General features: G+C 44.9%; 1 protein-coding gene across 12 annotated transcripts in view; it reads right to left on the minus strand.

Moving 5' to 3' along the window:
* Nucleotides 1–3,071: 3,071 nt before the first annotated feature.
* POGZ (pogo transposable element derived with ZNF domain) overlaps nucleotides 3,072–24,052 on the minus strand; it is a 66,520-nt gene continuing 45,539 nt past the window's right edge. For 7 of the 12 annotated variants that reach the window (XM_054010532.1, XM_054010531.1, XM_054010528.1 and 4 more), the window contains 9 exons: nucleotides 14,645–14,745; nucleotides 13,484–13,639; nucleotides 12,508–12,642; nucleotides 11,983–12,188; nucleotides 11,241–11,381; nucleotides 10,354–10,413; nucleotides 6,990–7,102; nucleotides 6,033–6,057; nucleotides 3,072–5,927 (listed from right to left, as the gene is read on the minus strand). In XM_054010532.1, coding sequence (XP_053866507.1) covers nucleotides 4,358–5,927; nucleotides 6,033–6,057; nucleotides 6,990–7,102; nucleotides 10,354–10,413; nucleotides 11,241–11,381; nucleotides 11,983–12,188; nucleotides 12,508–12,642; nucleotides 13,484–13,639; nucleotides 14,645–14,745 — 2,507 coding nt within the window. In that variant the 3' untranslated portion in view covers nucleotides 3,072–4,357. The remainder of the gene's footprint in view (nucleotides 5,928–6,032; nucleotides 6,058–6,989; nucleotides 7,103–10,353; nucleotides 10,414–11,240; nucleotides 11,382–11,982; nucleotides 12,189–12,507; nucleotides 12,643–13,483; nucleotides 13,640–14,644; nucleotides 14,746–24,052) is intronic. The other 5 variants (XM_054010534.1, XM_054010529.1, XM_054010526.1 and 2 more) reach the window with 3 other exon arrangements.

Below are 24,052 nucleotides of genomic sequence, written 5' to 3' on the forward strand. Positions count from 1 at the left end.
TTGCAGTCCTCCCAAGTATAGAAATCTCTTTCAAAGCCATCCCAACATTTGGAGTTGCAAACTTGAATGGAGGTAGGCAGACCTGGTGCTGCCCGTTCAGTAACTGACAGCATGGTTGATGGGCGGTGACCAAAGTTTGCTCCATAGGATCCTGAACTGGCTGAGCAGGATGCTTTTAATTGTAGAGGGTCTGTGCTTAGATGGAGACATGCTGAAGACAAAGGCTTCAGGTTATTATAATGAATGTGAAAATAGGACTGACTTGCCAAGTTCATCAGCCCTTGCAACAGGAACCCTCTTCGTTTCAGATGAGTTAACACGGTTATAAACTCTGTTTGGCTCAGCAGCTGCTGATCTCCAGAGTTTCCTGCTTATTTACTATGGAACTAGGTTTGATGATATCCTATTCCAGTATCTGACACTTCAGTAACATTATTTAACACCATGAGGTGATACAGAGCAAAACGTCACTGTTACATCGCTTATTCCCAAGGCTGGTCATGCTAACCCGAAAGTGCAGTGTTCTCCCCTTCCTGCCCACTATGCTCCACAAGAGTTTAGCAGCTGTAAAGAGATCTTACTTGGCCAGCCTTGCATTTACACAACCTGTTACATGCTAATAGCTGAAGTATTAATAAAAACAGACTTGGGAAAATAAAACTGTTCTGAGATGCAGTCTCTTTGCTTCCCATGTGCTCAATTTCACAACTTAAGTAAGCACTCTGCAAAGCTTTAGGGTAGCATCAAGCAGTTTGGGATGACTTGGCATGACTGTAAGCCTGGCAAAACTAAGAGCTACCTGGTTGTAGGCCTCAGTCTCTCAATTTACCTTGAAGCTGAACTGAAATGCATTTCGGAAAAACATCAACATTTAGTAGAGGTGTGACAACCACTCAAACAACATGGGCAGTCTGGAATACCAACAACTGTTGGAGAAACAGGGTCATGAATTTGTATCATGATCGGTAAAAACTTTTAGCTTACCTTTTAATCCAATACCAGGTGCATTACACAAAGTAAAACTACTTCCCCATTTTTATCCTCTTTTCTCTCCCCCCCCCCCCCACTTCCTTACACCTTCTTGTCAACTGCTGGAAATGGGCCATTTTGATTACCACTACAAAAAGCTTTTTTTCTTCTCCTGCTGGTAATAGCTCACCTTAACTGATCACTCTCATTATAGTGTGTATGGTAACACCCATTCTTTCATGTTCTCTGTGTGTATATCTTCCTACTGTATTTTCCACTGCATGCATCAGATGAAGTGCGGTTTAGCCCACGAAAGCTTATGCTCAAATAAATTTGTTAGTCTCTAAGGTGCCACAAGTACTCCTGTTCTTTTTGCGGATACAGACTACCACAGCTGCTATTCTGAAACCAATTTTTAATAACACCATATGGAGCAAGTGCTAAACTACACCAGCTAGATAACACAGGGCTCCAACCTTTCCTCACAAGTAAGTCTGGAGGAAAAAAAAAAAAAATCAACATGACTGCAAGTGTTGACTAGTGTGCCTACTGTCCCCATATTTAAGCACTATGCAGGAAAATCAGACTTGCAAAGACTACTCACAAATGAGTGTTTTATGAGCAGGCTTGTACTTAAAACATATTAAGTAGTCCAATGTCCTGTGAGGAAAGTACTTCAATATCGTCTCCATGGTGCAGATTGGAAAAACTTGATACCAAGAGGTTAAAGATTTCAATTTTCAAACTTCGGTGCCTACAGTTGAACAGGGACTTGGATGCCTAACTTTAGACTCCAGTGACTTGGCCGGGGCTACATAATATCAGCGCAGAGCCAGGATTAGAACTTGAGTTGCTAGCTCCCAGCCTGTGCTCTGGTCACAGGCCTAATGCTTTACTGACCTTTGTAAATAGTAAAAACAAAACCTTTGCTCTTTAGCTTATAGCTGTCTTAAGAAAAAAAGATATTGTCTCCAGAGAATTAAAATACCAGTTCATTCAGTTAAATAGATGGTCTGACACATTTATACTTTCACAAATGATTCTGTATCTGACTGGTCTTCGACAGTCTTACAGCTCTTACCATTCACTGGTCTAACAAGAGGTCCTGCTAACATCGAATTCTAAAAGGACTTGGATGAAGCCCTTGAAAGAGAACCTCACCTCAACAGTGATTACAGTGAATGAACTAAAACCATTTAAAATTAGGAATTTTAAGAGTTCTGTAATCAAAGGGCCTCATCATAATAGTAGGAGACACAGTAGGATACAACTTGGTATGAACATCATACAAAAAACTGCCCATAGCACCCATGGTCTTAAGACACATCATACAAGGACTTAGAGATGAGATGCCTCCACTTTTTTGGGATCGCAGGTCATGTGTCTATAACTAATACATTAGGAGGATAGTAAAGAATGCAGCTACATGTAGCTAAAATACTGAATAGTCTGCTTAAACTGGGCCATCTCTTTGCAACTGATTTACCCTTGTAATTATAATTCACGACTGCTGCTTAAGTTTCATTTAAATAGAGTCCATTTATCAGCATTTATGAGGTAAACAACTTAAAAGCTTTAAGCTGTAGTTTAAGAATGTAGAGGTTGCCAAATAAAGATGAAATGCAATGAATGTTTTACAGTAGACTATAAATACGTATGATTTATGCTTTTCAGACTTAAAAAAAAAAAACCCCTCAAAGTCAGGACAACAGGCTGTCCCACTTAACCTACTGTAGTTAATATATGGCAGTTGGGGCCAAACTCTGCTAAAGTCACATTGATTTTGTGGAGGGTTGCAAGGTACAAGTGAGGGCAGAATCAGGCTCTTAAGTGTTAACTACATGTAAACCCATTTCATTACTATCCCATCTCTGGCTTTTTTTCCCAGACACAGTGAGCTACTGAGTCCCTTCCCAAGCAGGGGGTTTGTGTACAAATTGAATCAAATCAGGAATTGGTCATGTCAAACAAAAAACTTCATCAGCTTCACATTTTTTGCAGAGTTCAGAGGAGCAAGAGAATTAATTTAGGATAATATGTACTTTTCTATCAAATTCACAAGAGCTAAATACTTCTCCATAATAAAAACACATGTTTATAAATCCATTTCCCTGGTTTTATTAAATGTTCCACTTATGTACACTTTAAAGATGAACCATTTACAGGTCTGCACATGCTGCCTCCTGCTTTCCTTGGGTAATAGGGAAGGTTCTCAAAAACCTCTATGGAAACAGAAAGGTGCAGGTGCTTCTGATTTTTGTATGTCAAAATGCTTTCAGTTTATACCATAATACATACAATTAAAAAACCCTCAAACATGCAAATTGTAGAAAAATTTAAGCTGGCAGTGAAAAATAAAAACAAACGTCTTCCTTTTGTGCACATCACAGTTTGTTTCATTAAATCAGATTTTCTAATTCTAAGGAACGTAGTGTCTGATGCCACTGGTTAAAGCAGGTTTATCAACTACTAGTAGTTTAAAAAGGTTGTTTAATGGTCCATATAGTTTTAGCTCCCATCTATTGTACAGGAAGATCAAGACAGGCTTGGCTTGTCTCTTCCGTCATGTACCCTCTGTCAGTAATTCTTTGGAGCAAGGTGGGTGGGTGTCAGATGGTTTCCTGGGTGGAGGAATGAAACCATCACACACAGTGTCCTCCAGTTGTCGTGAAGTCTACTCAAAAACGAGAGGCTGGCTTTAACACTGCACCTAACTCCCTAAATACACATCTCAGTTCAACCCCAGTTCAAATACTAATGGCTCCTAAGAACCGTTGCTGGCATTGAACAGGCAAAATTCTATCCCCGTGTTTTACCCCGTGTCAAGATTCACAAGCAAAGTCATTGCTCTTCTTTTTCTTTTTTAAAAAAGAAACAAAAACCCAAATCTCCATGGCCAATAATAGAAGGTTTCACACATTAAAGCAATAATTCATATCTAAAGTTACTACAGAAACCTAAATCTCTGGGTCAAATGTTAAAAAAAAAAAAAAAAAAAAAAAATCTGTGTTAAGACAACCAAAAGATTTATATACTGGTTCATTAGCTACATTTTTTTTTTTCCTTTTTTTAGAAATGGTCACATTGACGATGTAGTATAATTCAAAACATTTTTGCACAATAAAACAGAAAACTATGATACAGTGAGGTAAAGAAAACGCAAAAATATTCACCCACAATATAGCGTCAGAAAATACCAACACAGTGATTTCTTTCTTTTTTTTTAAAAAAAGCACAAAACTTATAAATGAACAGCATAAATGGCTATTAATCTGAGTGATCACCTACGAATTTCCTAATCCCACAAATCCACAGGGAAGTGTAATGGTCTCATCCAACATTTATTTAAAAAATAACCCTTTCTGGATCATGATTCTCAGATTAGTGCTCAGATTTCCATCAGATCCAAATCAGCATCTTCAAAGCCATAGAAGGATTCAGTCTCGCTTTCCCCTTCAAAGAGCTGGTGGAGGATTTCTGGGTCTGTAGATTCTTCGGCACGGGTCCTATCCTGGAATCCAACTTCTTCGTCCTGCAGCTCATCGCTCAGCTTCAGCTGCTCCTCCAGAGAGGCGATCAGCTCCTCCTGCATGTCAGCATTGCGTGTGGGAGAGTTGGCCGTGCCATCGGGGCCAGGCAGCACGCTAGCCACCAGGAAGGACTGCTGCACGAGTTCAGGACAGTCGCCAATGACTTCCAGAACCTCCGCCAGCCAGCATAAAACCAGCTGGAGGAGAATGTCCGAGTCGCATGTGGAGTCCGCCATTTCCTTGGCTTGCTCTTTCCACTTTTTATGCAAGAAGTTTTTCACAGTCCTTTTTATGCACACATCCAGGGGTTGGATTTTGGAGCTGCAGCCAGCAGGGACTACGGCTGGCAGAGTGCTGGATGCATTCAGTAAGGAAAGTACCTCTTCAGACAGATGTGTTCGGTGGCAATCCAGCACCAGCATGCCCTTGCTGTTCTGGCACTCCGTGTGCTTCTGCCACACTCTAGAAGACCACAGCTCCATGATTTCATCATCGCTGTACCCATTCTCCTTTGCTTCCAATATAATAGACTCCGGCACATTGGCAGGCTGCTCTACATGACCCCTGTAGAACACTAGTGTTGGCAGAATGCTGCCATCAGCTAAGATAGCGAGGACAACGTCGCACCAGGGCTCCCCGGTCCCCACTGTCTGCAACGCATTCTCTTTCCTGTCATCGCTGCTCAGTACCTCCACATCAAGGAAAAGAGAGATCTCATCAATGGCTGCGATCATGGAGAGCGGCAGGTCCTGGGTGTGGATCTGCCGCTGCACAAACTCAATGAAGCAGCTGGCATTTTCGTCTACGTCTTTGGGGAGAGGGTGAGCCACCGCTCTGCGGGTGTGCATGCTGAGGTTGTGTCTGAGCATGAACCTCACTGCCCATTCGTAGGAGATCTTGAAGCCTCCCTCAAGGGACCGGCCAATCTTGGTTGCCTTCTGAAAGAGAGTTTCCTCATTCACAGGCAGCTGCTGCTCTCTTTGTGTGAGGACCCACTCTGCTAGCTTCTCTTCAGCCTCCAAGCTGAGGTACTTGCCTTCTGACAAAGATGCTAAGTTATCTTCTTGGAAAGCTTGAAACCTCCGCAGCCAGCGCCGGATACGCCTCTGAGGATTCCTGAAGTGCTCTGCTGCCTGTTCAGTGTTGCAGCACAAAGCAAACAGTACAACACGAAGCTTTTTCACGGACAGTTGTTCCTTTTTGCTTACAGGTTCGGGCTCTTTTGCTGGCTGTTCTTCTTCTTGATCATCAATATTTAAGCACTCTTCCTCCTGACTAACTACAGGTCTCTTATATGCCTCTGGCACTGCTTCAGGCTCCAACTCATCCTTCTCAGGTAACGAAGGCTTTGATTTCACAGTAGCAGCTTTACTTGGGGGATAGGTGGAGTATATATTCTTCATGATTCCGTCATGGGCCTGGCTGTGCCTTGAAGGGAGAGAACACAAAGAACCAGCTTAAAACAAGAAAAACAAAAACAGGGAACAAAAACTAGAAGAGTATTTGGCAAATGAGAGATGTCAAACAGTTTACCTTGAATGTGAAATCCAAGTGGGCCCTGAAAAAGGAAATATTTGGAGGTTAGTTTGCAAACATCAAGACAAACAACAACAAAAATCATTTTTCTGGGATGATGATCTTGTACCTCTGCAGTGCCAGTCATCCTGAAGGATCTCAACACAATTTGCAAACACTTTATATGTATAATTTCATACCCATAGAGTAATCACTGTATCCAACACTAAAACGCAGCGACCTCTGGGTTGATGCACAGCAGCTAACAATGCACAGTGACACTAGACAATGACCATTAAAACCAGCAGAGAAATACTGTATTCATTTGAAGTCACAGGAGGAATATAGTTGGCTGGATATAGGCCAGTAAATTGGAATTTGCCCAGGCCATTGGAGGTAACACCTTCCTTTAGCAAAATGTAATAGGGATATTTAATGACAAGCGTCTAGGATACAAATTTTAAGCCTCATCCAAAATTGTAACTTCAGCAAAAGTACAATGCCTCTTAGCCTCTCACTGGTTCAATAGTCTCTCAGAGGAAGAGTAACTTACTAACAACATTTATGCAGCCCCTGGATGAGTCCCACAGCCCACAGCAATATAGCTGTAACTATTACCAAAAAAGGAAAAAAGAGATATGAAACCAACCCCATAAACCTCCAGAATAGACAAACTCTCTCATTCTGTTATGAAGGGTCCACAACACTACACATCTACCTACAAGTCCTATGGCCTGGGTTATACAGCAGGTCAAAGTAGCTGATCACAGTGGTTCCTTCTGACCTAATCTATGAATCTACTCTGTTTTACATATAAATAGCATGGAAAGCTAGAGGACTACTAGGCCAAATTCATCCCAAATAGATACACCAGGGAAGCATCTGGCCCATGGTCTATAAATAATTGCATTATGCCCAACATTACTATTACACTACAGTATAATGTGACATTTCTGCTCCATCTCAAACTCTTACCTCGGAAAATGATGTTACTGAACTCATGTGATGGGTTGAAGACCAGATGCTTGGCCATTGCATCACCTTCAGATGTTGCAAAAAGACAGGAGGCACAAGCCAACTTTACCCCGCTAGGAGGGGAAAGAGAAAAGAAGTGTGTAAGAACACCAGCATCACAAACAACATATGCATTTCACAGAAAGCAGCAACCATTAATAAAGAGATAAGGAAAGTTCTCATGGAGACTACAGAGGCTATAAAAACAGAAAACTTAGTTGAAATCCCCCATTAATATTACCTCCTTATTGACTAGGTATATGTCACCTCGGGATGGATGAAGAGAGAAAATTTCTAGACACCATTACTGACTGCTTCTTGGAGCAGTTAGTCCTGGAACCCACAAGGGGAGAGGCAATTCTTGATTTAGTTCTAAGTGGAGCACAGGATCTGTTCCAAGAGGTGAATACAGCTGAACCACTTGGTAATAGCAATCACAATGAAATTAAATTTAGCATCCTTATAGGGGAGAAAATACCTAAGAAACCCACCACAGTAGCACTTAACTTCAAAAAGGGGAACTACACAAAAATGAGGATAAACGGAAATTAAAAGAAACAATCACAAAAGTGAAATGTGTGGAAGCGGCATGGAATTTATACCGCCCCCCCCACCATAATAGAGGCTCAAACAAAATGTATCCCCACTACCAAAAAACAGTAAGAGGACCAGAAAAAAGCTACCATGGCTAAACAACAGAGTAAAAGAGGCGGTTAAAGACAAAAAGACATCTTTTAAAAACTGAAAGTCAAATCCTAGTGAAGAAAACAGACAGGAACATACATTCTGGCAGGTCAAACATAATTAGGCAGGTCAAAAAAGAATCTGAAGAGCAACTAGCAAAAGACAAGAACTAAAAGTAAAAAAAAAAAAATTTTTTTTTAAGTACACCAGAGGCAGGAAGCTGGCCAAACAATCAGCAGGGCCACAGGACAATTGGGGTGCTAAAAGAGCACTCAAGGAAGACAAGGTCATTGAGGAGAAGCTAAACAAATTATTTGCATCAGTTTCCACTGGAGAGGATGTAAGGGAGATACCCTCACCTGAGCCATTTTTTTTAGATGACAAATCTGAGGAACTGTCCCAGATTGAGGTGTCAGTAGCGGAAGTTTTGGAACAAACTGATACTTTAAACAGAAATAAGTCACCGGGACCAGATTTCTGAGGGAACTCAAATATGAAATTGCAGAACTACTAATTGTGATATGTAATCTATCATTTAAATCAGCCTCTGTGCCAGATGAGTGGCAGAGAACTAATGTGATACCAATTTTTGAAAAAGGTTCCAGAGGCAATCCTGGCAATTACAGTCTGTTAAGCCTAACTTCAGTACCAGCAAAATGGTTGAAACTACAGTAAAGAACAGAATTATCAGACACATAGATCAACATGATATGTTGGGGAACACCCAACACAGCTTTTGTAAAGGGAAATCATGCCTCACCAATCTATTAGACTTCTTTGAGGGGGTCAACAAACATATGGACAAGGGTGATCTAGTACACTTCGACTTTCAGAAAGCCTTTGACAAGGTCCCTCATCAAAGGCTCTTAAGCAAAGTAAGCAGTCATGGGAAAAAGAGGCAAGTTCCTCTCCTGGACCAGTGACTGGTTAAAAGATAGAAAACAAAGAGTAGGACTAAATTATCAGTTTTCACAGTGGAGAAAGATAAACAGCAGGGTCCCCCAGAGATGGGTACTGGGACTAGTGCTGTTTAACAGTCATAAATGATTAGGGAAAAAAAAGGTAAAACAGTGAGTTGGCAAAGTTTTCAGATGATACAAAATTACTCCAGACAGTTAGGTCCAAAGCAGACTGCAAAGAGTTACAAAGGGATCTCACAAAACTGGGTGACTGGGCAACAAAATGGCAGATGATATTCAATGTTGATAAATGCAAAGTAATGCACACTGGAAGACATAATTCCAAGTATACATACAAAATGATAGTGTCTGAATTAGCTATTACCACACAAGAAAGCAATCTTGGAGTTATCGTGGATAGTTCTCTGAAAACATCTGTTCAATGTGCACCAGTCAAAAAACGTAATATGTTGGGAAACATCAGAAAAGGGATAGATAATAAGACAAAAAAAATCATAATACCACCGTATATAAAAGCATGGTATGCCCATACTTTGAATACTGCGTGCACTTATGGTCATCCCATCTCAAAAAAGATAGATTAGAATTGGAAAAAGTACACAGAAGGGCAACAAAAATTATTAGGGGGATAGAAAGCTTCCATATGAGGGGAGATTAAAAAGACGGGACTGTTCAGCTTGGAAAAAAGAGACAACTGAGGGGAGATATGATAGAGGTTTAGAAAATCATGAAAGGTGTGGAGAAAGCAAATACGGACGTGTTATTCACCCCGTCACATAACACAAGAACCAGGGTCAGTAACAGGCAGCAGGTTTAAAAAACCATAAGGAAGTACTTCTTCACACACCCCACAGTCAACCTGGGGAAGTCATTGCCAGGGGATGTCATTGCCAGGGGATATTGTAAAGGCCAAAAGTACAACTGGATTCAAAAAAGAATTAGATAAAGTTTCTGGAGGATAGATCCATCGATGGCTATTAACTAAGAGGGTCAGGGATGCAATCTCATACTCTGGGTGTCCTAAAAGAAGCTGGGACTGGATGACAGGGTGTGGATCACTCAGTGCCTTGTTCTGTTTTCTCCTTCTGAAGCTTCTGGCACTCGCCACTATTGGAAGACAGGATACTGGTCTGGGATAGATCATTGATCTGACCTAGTATGGCCATTCTTACGTTCTTATGACCAAATTCTGCCTTCAACTGCATAAATGCATTTCCCACATGAAGTTAGCTCACAGTAAAGCTATATCTACACTACCGCGATAAATCAACCTATGCTACGCAACTGACGTACCTTAGGTCGAGTTACCGTAGGGTCTACACCGCGGAGGGTCGACGGGAGAAATTCTCCCATCGACTTACCTTACTCTTCTCATCGGGGGTACAGTACAGGGGTCAACTGGAGAGCGATATGCTGTCGATTTTACAGGTCTTCACTAGACCCGCCAAATCAACCACCGTTGGATCGATCTCAGAGTGTCGATCCGGGCTGTAGTGTAGACCTGCCCTAAGAAGTCATTAGGAGTTGCAGGTTATCAAGGGTAAAGAATGACCCAGGATCTTGTGCTCTGTTTCAACACTTTTTTGCTATTACAGAAAAAAAATATTGGATCTTCTTGAGAAGTGGATAATTACAGAAGATGACAGAGTTAGAAGATCAGAAAATAAATCACTTGAGATGGTTAGGAAATTAAAATAAGATGTAATCAAGTTTGGCATTACCAGGCAGTATAGTTTTTAAACAAGGCCAAGTATTTTGGACTCTTCCGAGGAACGTGGTTGCTGTAAGATAAAAAACAAAAGATATTTACTAGAGGCTCAGGATTATTCTGCATATTTAAGCCAGACAAAAAATCTTGCACACTTATTCAGAGAAACCTGATCCTATTTTAGAATCATTCTGTTGCAAGTTTCCCTATCTTTCAATTAAGATTTCAGGGGAATTGGATTCCTATCCCTGATTAAACTGCTTGACCCTGGCTCTGGGGGCAACTGTGCTGCATCCATCGTTTTCTAGGATCTGTAGGTTTGTGCGAATGTAGCATGACTAATTTTTGATCACAAGGTAACAGATTAACTACATCTTTCAATTAACTATATACTGGAACCTGTTTTAGGAGCAAGACAGCAATATCCCTGCTCTGAAACCCACACCTCTCAGCGATTTGCACCGGAGGGCAGTTAATGACAGTTCTCACCTAGTAATGTCTTATTTGCCACAGTCACGGATGCTTAAGAACTTGGAGAGGTTTTTAGGCCCAGTGGTCTAGAGTAGAATCACCAAATCCTGATTCTGAATGGGGAGGGCAGCTGCAAACATTAGACGGGATATTTCTAGGTGGCTGGCAAATGAAAAGGCGTTGGGATGCGTGCGTGTCCCTTATGTGAACTGAAATCCACTGAGATTAATCCTCATCCAGCATTTGCCCTCAACTGTTCTCGCCCATTACCACCCTCTGCATTGATACAAACCACATGCACACTGCTCTATAACCCACTTCTAGTGAACTGGAATTTACTGATGCCCCAGTAAAAGAGAATGACAATCTAAGGGGGGCTTCCAGTGTATTAGAGAGGTTTGCTTTTCTAGAGAGTCCTTTTACACCTACTTGATCATATGGTTGGCATAAGCTCTGGAGCAGCAAGTGCTATAACGACACAGCGAACAATGGACGTAGGTAGGAAAGTGGTTTGGGAAATCTGGGATTTCGAAGCTGCACTCCAAGCACGTCTGCCTCCCCAGGACACTCCTGCAGATGAAAGGGGACATTCTCATCAGTGGCTGTACAGATACCTTGTGGAGTTACAATTCCTGTTCCTATAAACCCTTTCAGACTGTCAGACACAAAAGACAAAGCTAATCAGCAAACAGTGAAGACTGTCATTGACAGAGGCAAACTTCTAAAAAAAAAATGCAGTCAAAATAATCTCCTCTTTGACCTATACTTTCAGCCCTAGCTATATAGATTGTCTTAGTGTTAGCCTTTAGTTTCCCCATTTGTGACACCTCTTTAAGGAATCACTCTTTTATGCCATGTACTCAAATGCAGTGGACTGCCTTAACCAGAAAAATTAAGGGTGCAGCGTGGGACCTCTAAGGAAGACAGTATGAGAGGGGGAAGAGAAAGAGAGAGGCTCCTCTGGGCTCTCTACAGGGAAAACCCCACAAAAGAGAAAATAAAAAAAAACAAAACTGTTAATAATTTGACTTAATCCTGGTCTTGTGGAAAGCTGGCTTCTCCTGGCATGATAGTTCTTCCTGGCAGTGAACAAGCCGAAACTGCACAGTGCCGAGGAGCAGTCTGCCATCAATGGTGGCATAACATAGCTGACTGCATTTTCTTTAACAACCTTTTAGTTTGAAACTTAGCAAGAAGTTCTGACATTTTCTTGACTGCTCTCTTCTGGATGTTCCTCTGGACGGGTGGGTACAGGAAGATGGGCTGGGGGTCCGAGGAAGTCGTCAGTGGAGTGGCTTCCTGCAAGGTGCCCTGTGGCGCATCATTCGAAGATACTGGCACCGTCCGCGGCTGTCCTCTAGATGCTCTAATTGTAACCTGCAGCAAATGACAGATACAGGCTATACCTCAGTTTTGCATATTTAAGACAGGTGCTGCCCCACTCCTGATCTCTGCTCCTCAGCTTTGCAATGGTCTGCTCAATTTAACATGGAATGGCAGGTGGAATCAGTCTGTTCCAACAGGTGTAGATTTGAAGTGATGCACATTCTGCAAACACCTGTTTTATGGCATCTAGTAAAAACCAGTAGAAAAATGCTGCTGGAATTTTTAGGAAGTACATATTGATACTGTTGATATACTTCTGAGAAAATGTAGGAGGAGGAGCGAGGGCTGCTGTCTAGCTTGGATCCCTTACCTTGGTTCCAGGTTTCAGTCCTTCTAGCTGTTTGGGCTTTCGGAAAGTTTTGTGGTGCTGCAGCTTGTGTTCAATTTTATCCTTGGCAAATAGGAATTGCAGACGACACTTGTTACAGTGATAAACACTCTTCTTCTAAAGCAAAATAAAAATGAAATAGATTTAATTTTGGAGAGTGGAGGCAAAAAGGGAAGGTTCTTGGGTGGTTTATTTTATTTATTTAAAGAAACCAAAACAATGGCTTCTCTTCCTTTTATCCCCTTGATCTCAAGTCCAGCCAAGTTTAGGGGGCATCTGAAAATACTGTATTAAAAGTAGTTACTGGTGGACTTTGTTCAGTTTCCAGTGGGTAAAGTGTCCACATCACAAAATCACCTTCACCCCGGCAATTGGTCCCTTTATCAGCAGAGGCACCAACAACTGCAGGATCAAGAAAAATGAACTCTTCTCTTTCTCCTAGAGGGGGTTTTCTCCGAGTCACGGCTGAGGCACACTGGCAGAGCAGCACGTGGAAGCTGCTTGCCTTTCCAATGCCTACCCCTATATCTGTTCTGTGGGTAAACTGAGGGCTTCCAGGGTTGTCAATGTGCCACCTGCCAAAAGCACTAACTTTACACAATTTAGAACTTAGAACTACTCACACTTAAAAGAGGTGACCATTCTAGGCAATAGATATGGAACTAGAGCTTCCCAACGGCTGTAAAAAATGTGGTCTGGGGGATGGAATTTATTTTCTGGAATCTGAACTTTTCACCCAGAAGGATAAAGGGCTGATATCACCCACCAATAATTACAACCTGGAAACAAATACCGACAGGGAACATTTCTCACAGTAAATAGAGAGAGAGAGAGAGAGAGAGCGCGCGCGCACGCCCTGATTCAGCTTTACGCATGTGCTCCACTCCCACTCAATTCTCTGTGAAAAGTGAACCATTTTAACCAAAACTTTGCAAAGATTGTAAATCTAACTCCGTACTTGGGTTACCTGGTGCCTCATAAAATGCTGCTGGAAGGCATTGCCATTCTTAAAGACTTTCAGGCAATAAGGACAGAGCAGGTGCCGTGTGTCCTCGTGGATCATTCGGAAATGGCTATCCACTTCAGAGTAAAGCGACGAACGATATTGACAGACCTGGGGATGGACAAATGCAAACAATTAACATGGAAGTAATCTAGGAATTTATATCACATCTATAACTATAGTATATGGTTACTTTCACTGAAGCATCTAAGCAGCTGCTAACCTACACCCCCTTTAAGTTACTGAATGAACCAGGGCTTATCTGAAGTAAGCAGGAAGGGAGATCTAACAGGAAGTGAGACCTAACAGTGAGTGATCTCTCTCAGTTAAAAAATGGGGCTGGTCAATCTAGGTAGATTCCTGAGCACCTGAGGAGTAATGAGCTCTGAAAGAAAGTAAATCTTATGCAGTCTTCATCACTCAGAATACAGGGCTACAAGAAGAGAGAAGTATCTTGAGGAGTCGGGGGAACATCAGGGTTTACTGAGGGATACCCATAAAGAATAAAAATAAGATACTTAGATTTTTTTAAAGAGACTACTATACTCTTAAAATTAATAGTTCTAAGAACAGATCTCTCCTGAGAATTCTGTTCTTTCAGATGGTTATAAAATTAGCAGTTAATGACACTATCCATCCAATCTAAAAAGAAGAGAGGAGTAACAATGCAATCAGGAATAACAGGTAGTTACTGAAAAGCAAGTCACAGTATGTCAGATAGAAAAATTCACTCAGGCCCTATGTCACACTGAAAAAGGTTACATTTTAGAAGTTTCTTATTTTTCTCCTTCTCCCATTGGACAGGCAGCAGTGGGGGCCAATTTATGGAGGGTAGCATCTGGAGAGTGGATGCAAGCACTGATCTCAGGCTTAGACAGCAACTAGGGATGCAGTGAGTGAGTGACAGAGCCTTATCTTCTCCTCTAGAGTGACAGCTTCTCTTGCCTGAAAAAGCTCCCATCTCCAGGCCCTCAATGCAAACTACTAGTGTTTGCTCCCTCAGCACTGACTCCAATGGCACTAATCACCTACTTAAGTGATTTGTTGGAAAGTTCCAGACCTCCTCCTGGACTTCATAGAAACAGTCTAAAGCACAGAGTTTAAAATGTGTAATACCTGACAAACGTAGGGCATTTCTCCAGGCTTGTGGGTATCCTTCATATGCTGCAAGAACATTGGCTCGCTCTCAAATGCCCATTCACAAATCTTGCACTTCGCTGTAGCAGGAAAGAAAAGCAAAGTAACAGTTAAAACCCCCACAATACAAAGGTTGCAGTGAATGACTTTGAAATCAGATAATATCATTCCTTTAAAGGAAGTAAAATATTACTGGTTCTCTCCTCTTGGATCTGGGGCATATGACTGAAATCTATCTATCTATCTATTCTCAGCATCTTCTGGAAGGCATCACCAAGATCAACTGAGCAGGGAGTAACCTTCTCTTGTTCTTCGAGTGCTGTCCCTGTGGGTGCTCCACTCCAGGTGAACGTGAAGCAATACCCACTATGGCTGGTGGGACTTTGGAGTTGCGGCAGGGATGACTGTAGACAGTACTGTGTGGCCTACTATGGTGTCTGCCGTGGTATCCTGCATGATAGCATAACGTTTGGTAAATGTGCGTTCAGATGTCCACGTGGCCGCCTTACAGATATCAGGAATGGGTACGTTATGGAGGAAGGCAACGTTTGTTGACAGCTCGAGTAGAATGAGTTCTGATGCCTTCGGGTGGTTGGGCATTCTGAATGCGGTAACAGGATCTGATGAAGTCAGAGATCCACTTGGAAAGCCGTTGCTTAGAGATAGCCGCACCTTTCAATCTCTTGGTAGTGGAGACAAATAGCTGCGGGGACTTACAAAATGGTTTAGTCCTGTCTAGATAAAAGGCGATTGCTCATCTGATGGTGAGGGTATGTACAGCCGCTTCATGCGGAGTCTCATGCGGTTTGGGATAGAATGCAGGCAAGTATATTAGTTGGTTAAGGTGGACACCACCTTAAGGAGAAATTTAGGGTGTGGTAGCAGGGTAACTTTATCTTTAGAAAAGGTTGTGTAGGGAGGGTAGGCCATCAGGGTGCTTATTTCCCCTACTCTCCTTGCTGACGTTATAGCAACCAAGAAAGCTACCTTCATAGACATGTGGAGAAGAGATGAGGTAGCTAAGGGCTCGAAGGGAGTTTTCATAAGACCCAAAGAACTAGATTGAGATTCCAGGCAGTTGCTGATGGATAAATCTCAAGGTAGAGGTTTGCAGGCCCGTGAGAAAGCCTTTTATTGTGGGGTGGTCAAAGAGGGAATATCTGTCCAGCAAATCATGGAAGGTGGTGAGGGCTGCGAGGTGTACTCTGATGGAGTTGAGCAAGAGCCTGCCCGGTTTTAGTTTCAAAAGGTAGTCTAGGATGTTAGGGAGGGTCACGGTATGGGGTGTCAAGTATTTATGGGAGCACCACACAGAGAAGCGTTTCCACTTTTGCAGGTAAGTCTTACGGGTGGAGTCTTTTCTACTATGCAGCAGAACATACCGGACTTGCTCAGAACAGGCTAGTTTGTGGGTCTGGAACCATGAAGGAACCATGCCATTAGGTGGAGTTTCGGGAGCTGTGGGTGAAGAAGCCGGCCGTTGTCCTGAGAAAGCAGATCTGGTCTGTTGGGGAGAGTCTGTGGAGGACGGATGGACACGCGGAGCAGGTAAGGATACCATGTCTGTCTTGGCCAAGCTGGGGCAATAAGTATGCCCCGGGCCTTATCGTCGCTGATCTTGCATAAAACCCTGTGTATCAGAGGGATCAGTGGAAAAGCGTACATGAAGAGTTGTTCCATAGGATGAGGAAAGCGTCTCCTAGGGATGCAGTCCCAAATCCCACTTTGGAGCAAAATAGGTGGCATTTGCGATTCGGGGTTGTGGCAAAGAGGTCTATTGACGAGGTGCCCCAGTGGGAGAAGAGCTGTTGTTGTATCGTGGGATGTAATTTCCATTCGTGTTCTTTGGAGAAGTGTCTGCTTAGTGTGTCGGCGGTAGTGTTGTGACATCCGGGTAGGTATGAAGCGGTAATTTCTATGTGGTGTTGTATGCACCAATTCCATAACCGGATGGCCTCCATGCATAGGGAGTGTGATTGTGCTCCCCTCGTCTGTTGATGTAAAACATACATGCTATATTGTCTGCTAGCACCTGGATAGATTTGTTCTTTATGATAGGGAGAAAGCGAAGGCAGGCTTGTCTCACTGCTCTGAGCTCTAGGAGATTTATGTGCAGATGCGTCTCTGGCAGGGACCAGCGGCCCTGTGCCATGTGTCCCCCCAGATGCGCTCCCCAACCGACCAGGGAAGTGTCTGTGGCGAGCATGGGGAGTGTTGCTGGAAGGGAATGCCCTTGCAGAGGTTCTCTGATCTTGTCCACCATTGTTGGAAAGCTAGTACGTTCGCTGGAGGAGTCAGCATCATGCAGAAGCTGTGTCGGCTGGGTTTGTAGTTGGAGCTGAGCCAACCCTGAAAACATCTCATGTGCAGCCTGGCGTACTTGACCACGAAGGTGGTGGCTGCCATGTGGCTAAGGAGCTGTAGGCAAATTCTTGCCTGTATCCTGGGACGAACGGAGAGCGTATGTATGAGATGTGTAATAGCGAGGAATCTATTGTGTGGGAGTGAGGCTCTGGTTCGGATTGAGTCCAGGTGAGCTCCGATGAATTCGATCCGCTTTGTAGATGTCAGGGTGGATTTTTGGAAGTTTATTTGCAGACATAAGCTGTGGAAGAGGGAGATGGCGAAATGGGTAGCTTGTAATGTCTCGTCGTATGAGTTGCCTTTGATGAGGCAATTATCTAAGTAGGGGAAAAGTATGATCCCGTGTCTGCAGAGTTGGGCCACGACTACGGCTAGGGTCTTGGAGAATACTCTCGGTGCTGTGGAAAGTCCGAAAGGGAGTACCCTGTACTAAAAATGGTTGTGTCCTAGTGCGAACCGCAAGAAGCGTCTGTGGGCTGGATGAATGGGTATGTGAAAATAGGCGTCCTGTAGGTTGAGGGCTGTGAACCAGTCCCCTTGTTCCAGCACGGGTATTATTGTGCCCAGTGTGACCATCTTGAATTTCTGTACACACACGAATTTGTTCAGTCCGTGTAGGTCTAGTATAGGCCTCCATCTCCCGCTCTTCTTTTGGGTCAGAAAGTAGTGGGTGTAGAATCCTTCGCCTCGATGTTGTGTCGGCACAGGTTCCACTGCACCTAGCTGTAGAAGATGAGCCACTTCTACACGAAGTAGGTGCTCGTGAGAGGGGTCCCTGAAGAGGGACGGGGAAGGGAGAAGGGTAGGTGGGTGGGATATAAAAGGGATGGAGTAACCGGACTGAACTATTTCCAGGACCCAACGGTCCTGTGTGATCTGCTGCCAGGCATGGTGGAAAACCTGGAGGCGGTGGCCACATGGGCAAATAGGCGGTAGAGTCAAGGGGTGGTTGTGCAGACCCTCGACCAACGCTTCAAAATTGTTGTTTGTTTCCCGATGGGTGGGAGGTAGCTGGTTGAGCTTGGTTTTGTCTGTGCCTAGGAGGTCTAGCGCAATTCCTGGCTATATCGTATGGTCTGGGCTGGGGCTGGTGATATTGTTGTGTGCGTGGCCTCTGATAAGGTTGATACTGTTGTCTCCTGGGAAGGGATGGGTAAATGTCCAGGGTGTGCAGGGTCGCTCTAGAGTCTTTCATAGTCTGAAGGACTGTGTCTTTTTTTTTAAATCTTATCTTTGTCAAAGGGGAGGTCCTCCACTTTGGTCTGCAGGTCTTTGGGGATACTAGATGCAGACAGCCAGGAAGATCTGTGGATAACCACCGCAGTTGCGGTAGTGCAGGCTGCTGTATCTGCCATGTCTAGAGATGCTTGTAGGGCTGTTCTGGAGACCAACTGGCCCTCGACAAGGACTGACAAAGTCTGCTTTCCTGTCCTCTGGGACATGGGAGGTAAAATCAAAGAGTTTATTGTAATTGTCAGGGTCGTAGCTTGCAAGTAGGGCGGAATAGTTTGCAATTCTGAACTGCAGAATGGAGGAGGTATAGACCTTGTGGCCCAAGAGGTAAAGGCATTTGAGGTCTTTGTCTTGCGGGGTGGGCCAGTAGTGCGGCTGTTTCGTCCTGTCTGTCACTGCATTCACTACAAGAGAATTCGGTTGTGGATGGGAAAATAAGATGTTTATGTCCTTAGCAGGAACATAATTTTATGTTCAACCTTTTTGCAAGTTGGTGGGATAGAGGCTGGAGTCTGCCAGAGGGTATCAGCTGGTTCTAGGAGTGTTTCATTTATGGGGAGCACGATCTTTGAGGGCACAGAAGGTTGGAGGATTTTGAGGAGTCTGTTGTGTCTCCTGGACCTCCTCTAAAGGGACCTGGCTGAGTGCCATCCTCTTAAAAAGTTCTTGGAATTGTTTAAAGTCGTCCACATTCTGTGGAGGTGGAGGCATGAGGGATCCGTCTGGAGCTGATGGAGAGTTAAGGGTCCGTGAATCAGGGTATGGTCCATAGCCCACCTCTTCGGGGGGGGAGGGAGGGGAGAGGGGGGGGGTTCAGGCGCTCTAGAAGTAAACGGAGCTGGAGATAGAGGCGCAGAAGCTTGTGATCTGGTGGAAGCAGCATGAGGACGAGTGGCAGCAGGAGCTGGCCAAGGGTACCACTGAGGCCAAAGCATGGGATAAGAGAAGTTAGGTGCCGCCCACCAGGGGGTGAAGTAGGGAAACTGAGGCTGGTGGTTGTAAGCCGTGACCTAAGGCGCAAAAGTTTCTGGTGGAGGAGGAGAGGCAGGTGGGGAGAACTCCGCCTGCTGGTGCATATCAGGCTCGCTGTCAGTGAAGGTAGCCAGGTCAGGTGGGGAGAGCGGCTGGTCAAAGAGTGAGCACTGTGTGTCAAGGAGAGTCAGGCTGAGGGGCCACTGAGATGTCATCCTAACTTAAGAATTGCTGCTGCTGTTCCCTGGGCTGTGATCCTGCTGAGCATGATCTGTGCTCAGAAGCATGCACTGACTTCTGTTTTGCTTTCCCCGGTGTCACAGGCCGTTTGTAGGCGCCCTGTGGGAGGGTCCCTGCCTCTGCGCTCCACAGGAGCCGTGGCTGAGGTGCTGGGACGGTAGGAGGCCTGCCTTTGGCGCTGTCAGCACTGAGGGTAAGGATCTCACAGGAGACCCTTTACCCTTTTAAAAGTCTCTGGATGGAGACAGTTGGGCTTCCTGCCTCTTCACATGAGGGTGAAGCCGCGCTCCCGATCAGTTCGGACCTGGACAGAGAGCGTGAGGGAGAGGGTTTGCTATTGCCCATTCCCATAGGCGGCTGTAGGGATTTCTCCACCAGGAACATTTTCAGCCACAGGTCCCGGACATGACGAGCCCTGGATCTGAGGCTGGTATAATGGACACACTTGGCAGGGATGTGCGTCTCACCAAGGCACTTCACATAGCATGAGTGTCCGTCGGACCATGGTATAGCGCAGGGGTCGGCAACGTTCGGCACGCGGCTCGCCAGAGTAAGCACCCTAGCGGGCCGGGCCAGTTTATTTACCTGCTGACGCGGCAGGTTCGGCCGATCGTGGCCCCCACTGGCCGCGGTTCGCTGTCCCAGGCCAATGGGGGCAGCAGGAAGCGGCGCGGGATGTGCTTACCCTGGCGAGCCGCGTGCCGAACGTTGCCGACCCCTGGCATAGAGTCTTGACAGGAATCACATTTCTTAAATCCTGAAGACCCTAGCATTATTGCACTAGGAATGCCGGGGAAGAGTGTCTCAATAGGAGAAGAACTTGAGGAAAAAGAAGGTTTTTTTGTTGTGTGTTTTTTTTTTTAAACTAGGTAACTATTCTAAAGGAAGGGAAATAACTGGGATGTTACTATTTCTATGTCTTTGTACTTGTTTCCTTCAGAGACCAGGGAAGGGGATCAGCACTGCCCCAAGTCCCGTCTTCAGCTGAGGACGGTTGAGAAGGAACTGAGGGGGGTGCGGGACGCGCGCGCGCTCAGGTAGACTCTAACGAGGCCGCAAGACAGCAGCTGAGTGCGTGTGTCCCGACCAGACACTGCTACCGAAGATCTCCGGTCAACAGCGCCGGGACGCACCATCATCTGGAGTGGAGCACCCACAGGGACAGCACTCGAAGAAGAACTGAGTCGTCAAAGAGCATGGAAACGCTCCATTTCCTTTGGCCCAGGCTAACGCTGCACTGTTTCCAAACATACATTTTTGATCAGATTAGTTTAAGCATCATCTGAAGTCTATTTGGTAACCTCTATGTGAAATGAATTTGGAAGGTCACACCTAAGCTTACAATAACAGAGACTTGATGGGGTAACTGACATGACTGGAGCACTGTCATGGATGGGTTTAAACTGTTCAGGAAGGACAGGCAGGGGAGAAAAGGTGGAGGAGTTGCACTGTATGTAAGGGAGCAGTATGATTGCTCAGAGCTCCAATATGAAGCTGGAGAAAAGTCTGTTGAGAGTCTTTGGGTTAAGTTTAGAAGCGACAGCAACAAGGGTGATGTCATGGTGGGCGTCTGCTATAGACCACCAGACCAGGAGAATGAATTAGACGAGGCTTTCTTCAGACAACTAACAGAAGTTTCCAGATCACAGGCCCTGGTTCTCATGCGGAACTTCAATTTCCCTAACATCTGCTGGGAGAGCAATAGAGCAGTGCACAGACAATCTAGTAAGTTTTTGGAGAGTGCTGGGGACAACTTCCTGGTGCAAGTGCTGAAGGAACCAACTAGGGGCCATGCTCCTCTTGACCTGCTGCTCACAAATAGGGAAGAATTGGTAGGGGAAGTAGAAGTGGGTGGCAACCTGGGCAGCAGTGACCATGAGATGGTCGAGTTCAGGATCCTGACAAAAGGAAGAAAGGAGAGCAGCAGAATACAGACCCTGGACTTCAGAAAAGCAGACTTTGACTCCCTCAGAAACTGATGGGCAGGATCCCCTGGAAGACTAATCTGAGGGGGAAAGTTGTCCAGGAGAGCTGGCTGTATTTTAAAGAAGCCTTATTGAGGGCGCAGGAACAAACCATCCCGATGTGCAGAAAGAATAGCAAATATGGCAGGCGACCAGCTTGGCTTAACAGAGAAATCTTCAGTGAGCTTAAACACAAAAAGGAAGCTTACAAGAAGTGGAAACTTGGACAGATGACTAGGGAGGAGTATAAAAATATTGCTAAGCATGCAATTGGAGTTGCAGCTAGCAAGGGATGTCAAGGGTAACAACATGGGTTTCTACAGGTATGTTAGAACAAGAAGGGCTCAGGGAAAGTGTGGGACCCTTACTGAATGGGGGAGGCAACCTAGTGACAGATGATGTGGAAAAGGCTGAAGTATTCAATGCTTTTTTCGCCTCCGTCTTCACAGACAAGGTCAGCTCCCAGATTGCTGCACTGGGCAGCACAGTATGAGGAGGAGGTGAGCAGCCCTCACTGGTGAAAGAACAGGTTAAGGACTATTTAGAAAAGTTGGACAGTCCATGGGGCCGGATGCAATGCATCCGAGGGTGCAGAGGGAGTTGGGTGCTGTGATTGCAGAGCCATTGGCCATTATCTTTGAAAACTCATGGCGATTGGGGGAGGTCCTAGACGATTGGAAAAAGGCAGATATAGTGCCCATCTTTAAAAAAAGAGAAGGAGAATCCGGGGAACTACAGATCAGTCAGCCTCACCTCAGTTCCTGGAAAAATCATGGAGCAAGTCCTCAAGGAATCCATTTTGAAGCAGTTGGAGGAGAGGAAGGTGATCAGGAATAGTCAACATGGGTTCACCAAGGGCAAATCATGCCTGACCAACCTGACTGCTTTCTATGATGAGATAACTGGCTCTGTGACTATGGGGAAAGCGGTGGACGTGATATATCTTGACTTTAGCAAAGCTTCTGATACCGTCTCCCACAGTATCCTTGCCAGCAAGTTAAAAAAGTATGAATTGGATGAATGGACTATAAGATGGATAGAAAGCTGGCTAGATCATTGGGCTCAATGGGTAGCGATCAAGGGCTCGATGTCTAGTTGGCAGCCGGTATCAAGCGGAGTACCCCAGGGGTCTGGGGCAGGTTTTGTTCAATATCTTCATTATCTGGACGATGGGACAGATTGCACCTTCAGCAAGTTTGTGGATGACACTAAGCTGGCGGGAGAGGTAGATCAGCTGAAGGGTAAGGATAGGGTCTAGAGTGACCTAGACAAATTGGAGGATTGGGCTAAAAGAAATCTGATGAGGTTCAACAAGGACAAGTGCAGAGTTCTGCATTTAGGACGGAACAATCCCAGGCACTGCAATAGACTGGGGACCGACTGGCTAAGCAGCAGTTCTGCAGAAAAGGACCTGGGGATTACAGTGGACGAGAAGCTGGATACGAGTCAGCAGTGCGCCCTTGTTGCCAAAAAGGCTAGCAGCATACTGGGCTGCATTAGTAGGAACACTGTCAGCAGATCGAGGGAAGTGATTATTCCCCTCTATTCGGCACGGATGAGGCCACATCTGGAGAACTCTGCCCAGTTTTGGGCCCCCCACTACAGAAAGGATGTGAACAAATTGGAGAGAGTCCAGCGGAGAGCAATGAAAATTATTAGGGGACTTATGAGGAGAGGCTGAGGGAACTGGGCTTATTTAGTCTGCAGAAAAGAAGAGTGAGGGGGGATTTGATAGCAGCCTTCAACTAGGGGGTTCCAAAGAGGACGGTGCTAGGCTGTTCTAAATGGTGGCAGATGACAGAACAAGGAGCAAGTTGCAGTGGGGGAGGTCTAGGTTGGATATTAGGAGAAACTATTTCACTAGGAGGGTTGTGAAGCACTGGAATGGGTTACCTAGGGAGGTGGTAGAATCTCTGTCCATAGAGGTTTTTAAGGGCTGGCTGGACAAAGCTCTGGCTGGGATGATTTAGTTGGGGTTGGTCCTGCTTTGAGCAGGGGGTTGGACTAGATCAGTGGTCTCCAAAGTGGGGTGCATGCACCTTAGGGGGTGCGCAAGAAGATCCTTCAGGGTGCGTGGCAGGAGGAGCGCCGCTGGAGCAGCACCGCCTCCCCTTCCCCCCTTCGGCAGTTCGGCCGGGAGTCTGAACGGCTTTTTTTTTTGCTTCGATAGTTCGGCTGGGAGTGCGTGCTCAAAATTTTTTTACTGAGGGGTGCGTGAGCAAAAAAGTTTGGAGACCACTGGACTAGATGACCTCCTGAGGCCTCTTCCAACCCTAATCTTCTATGATTCTAAGCTTATAATGGATAAGTGTCCTGTTGACATTTAGAACAGACCAAAGAAAGAACCTAAGACTTGTATGGAAACAACAGTCCCATCATGCTTTGCAGATAAAATAAAGCTAACTTTAAGGAGTGGAATTTTACTAAGCATAACATTTGGCATGTTTTGAAATTGCTGTGACAGATATTTTAGCAATATACTAACCACAAAATGCATGCAAGATGTATAACGACTACCATTGTCCAAAGAAAGGTATAAACAATGACTAGTCATCAGGTTTTAAGACAGTTGAAAAGTTACAAGAGATTGAGTAAGGCATAGTACCTGAACTTT

This window comes from Malaclemys terrapin, chromosome 21 (genome assembly GCF_027887155.1).
Source record: "Malaclemys terrapin pileata isolate rMalTer1 chromosome 21, rMalTer1.hap1, whole genome shotgun sequence".
Lineage (NCBI taxonomy): Eukaryota > Metazoa > Chordata > Testudines > Emydidae > Malaclemys > Malaclemys terrapin.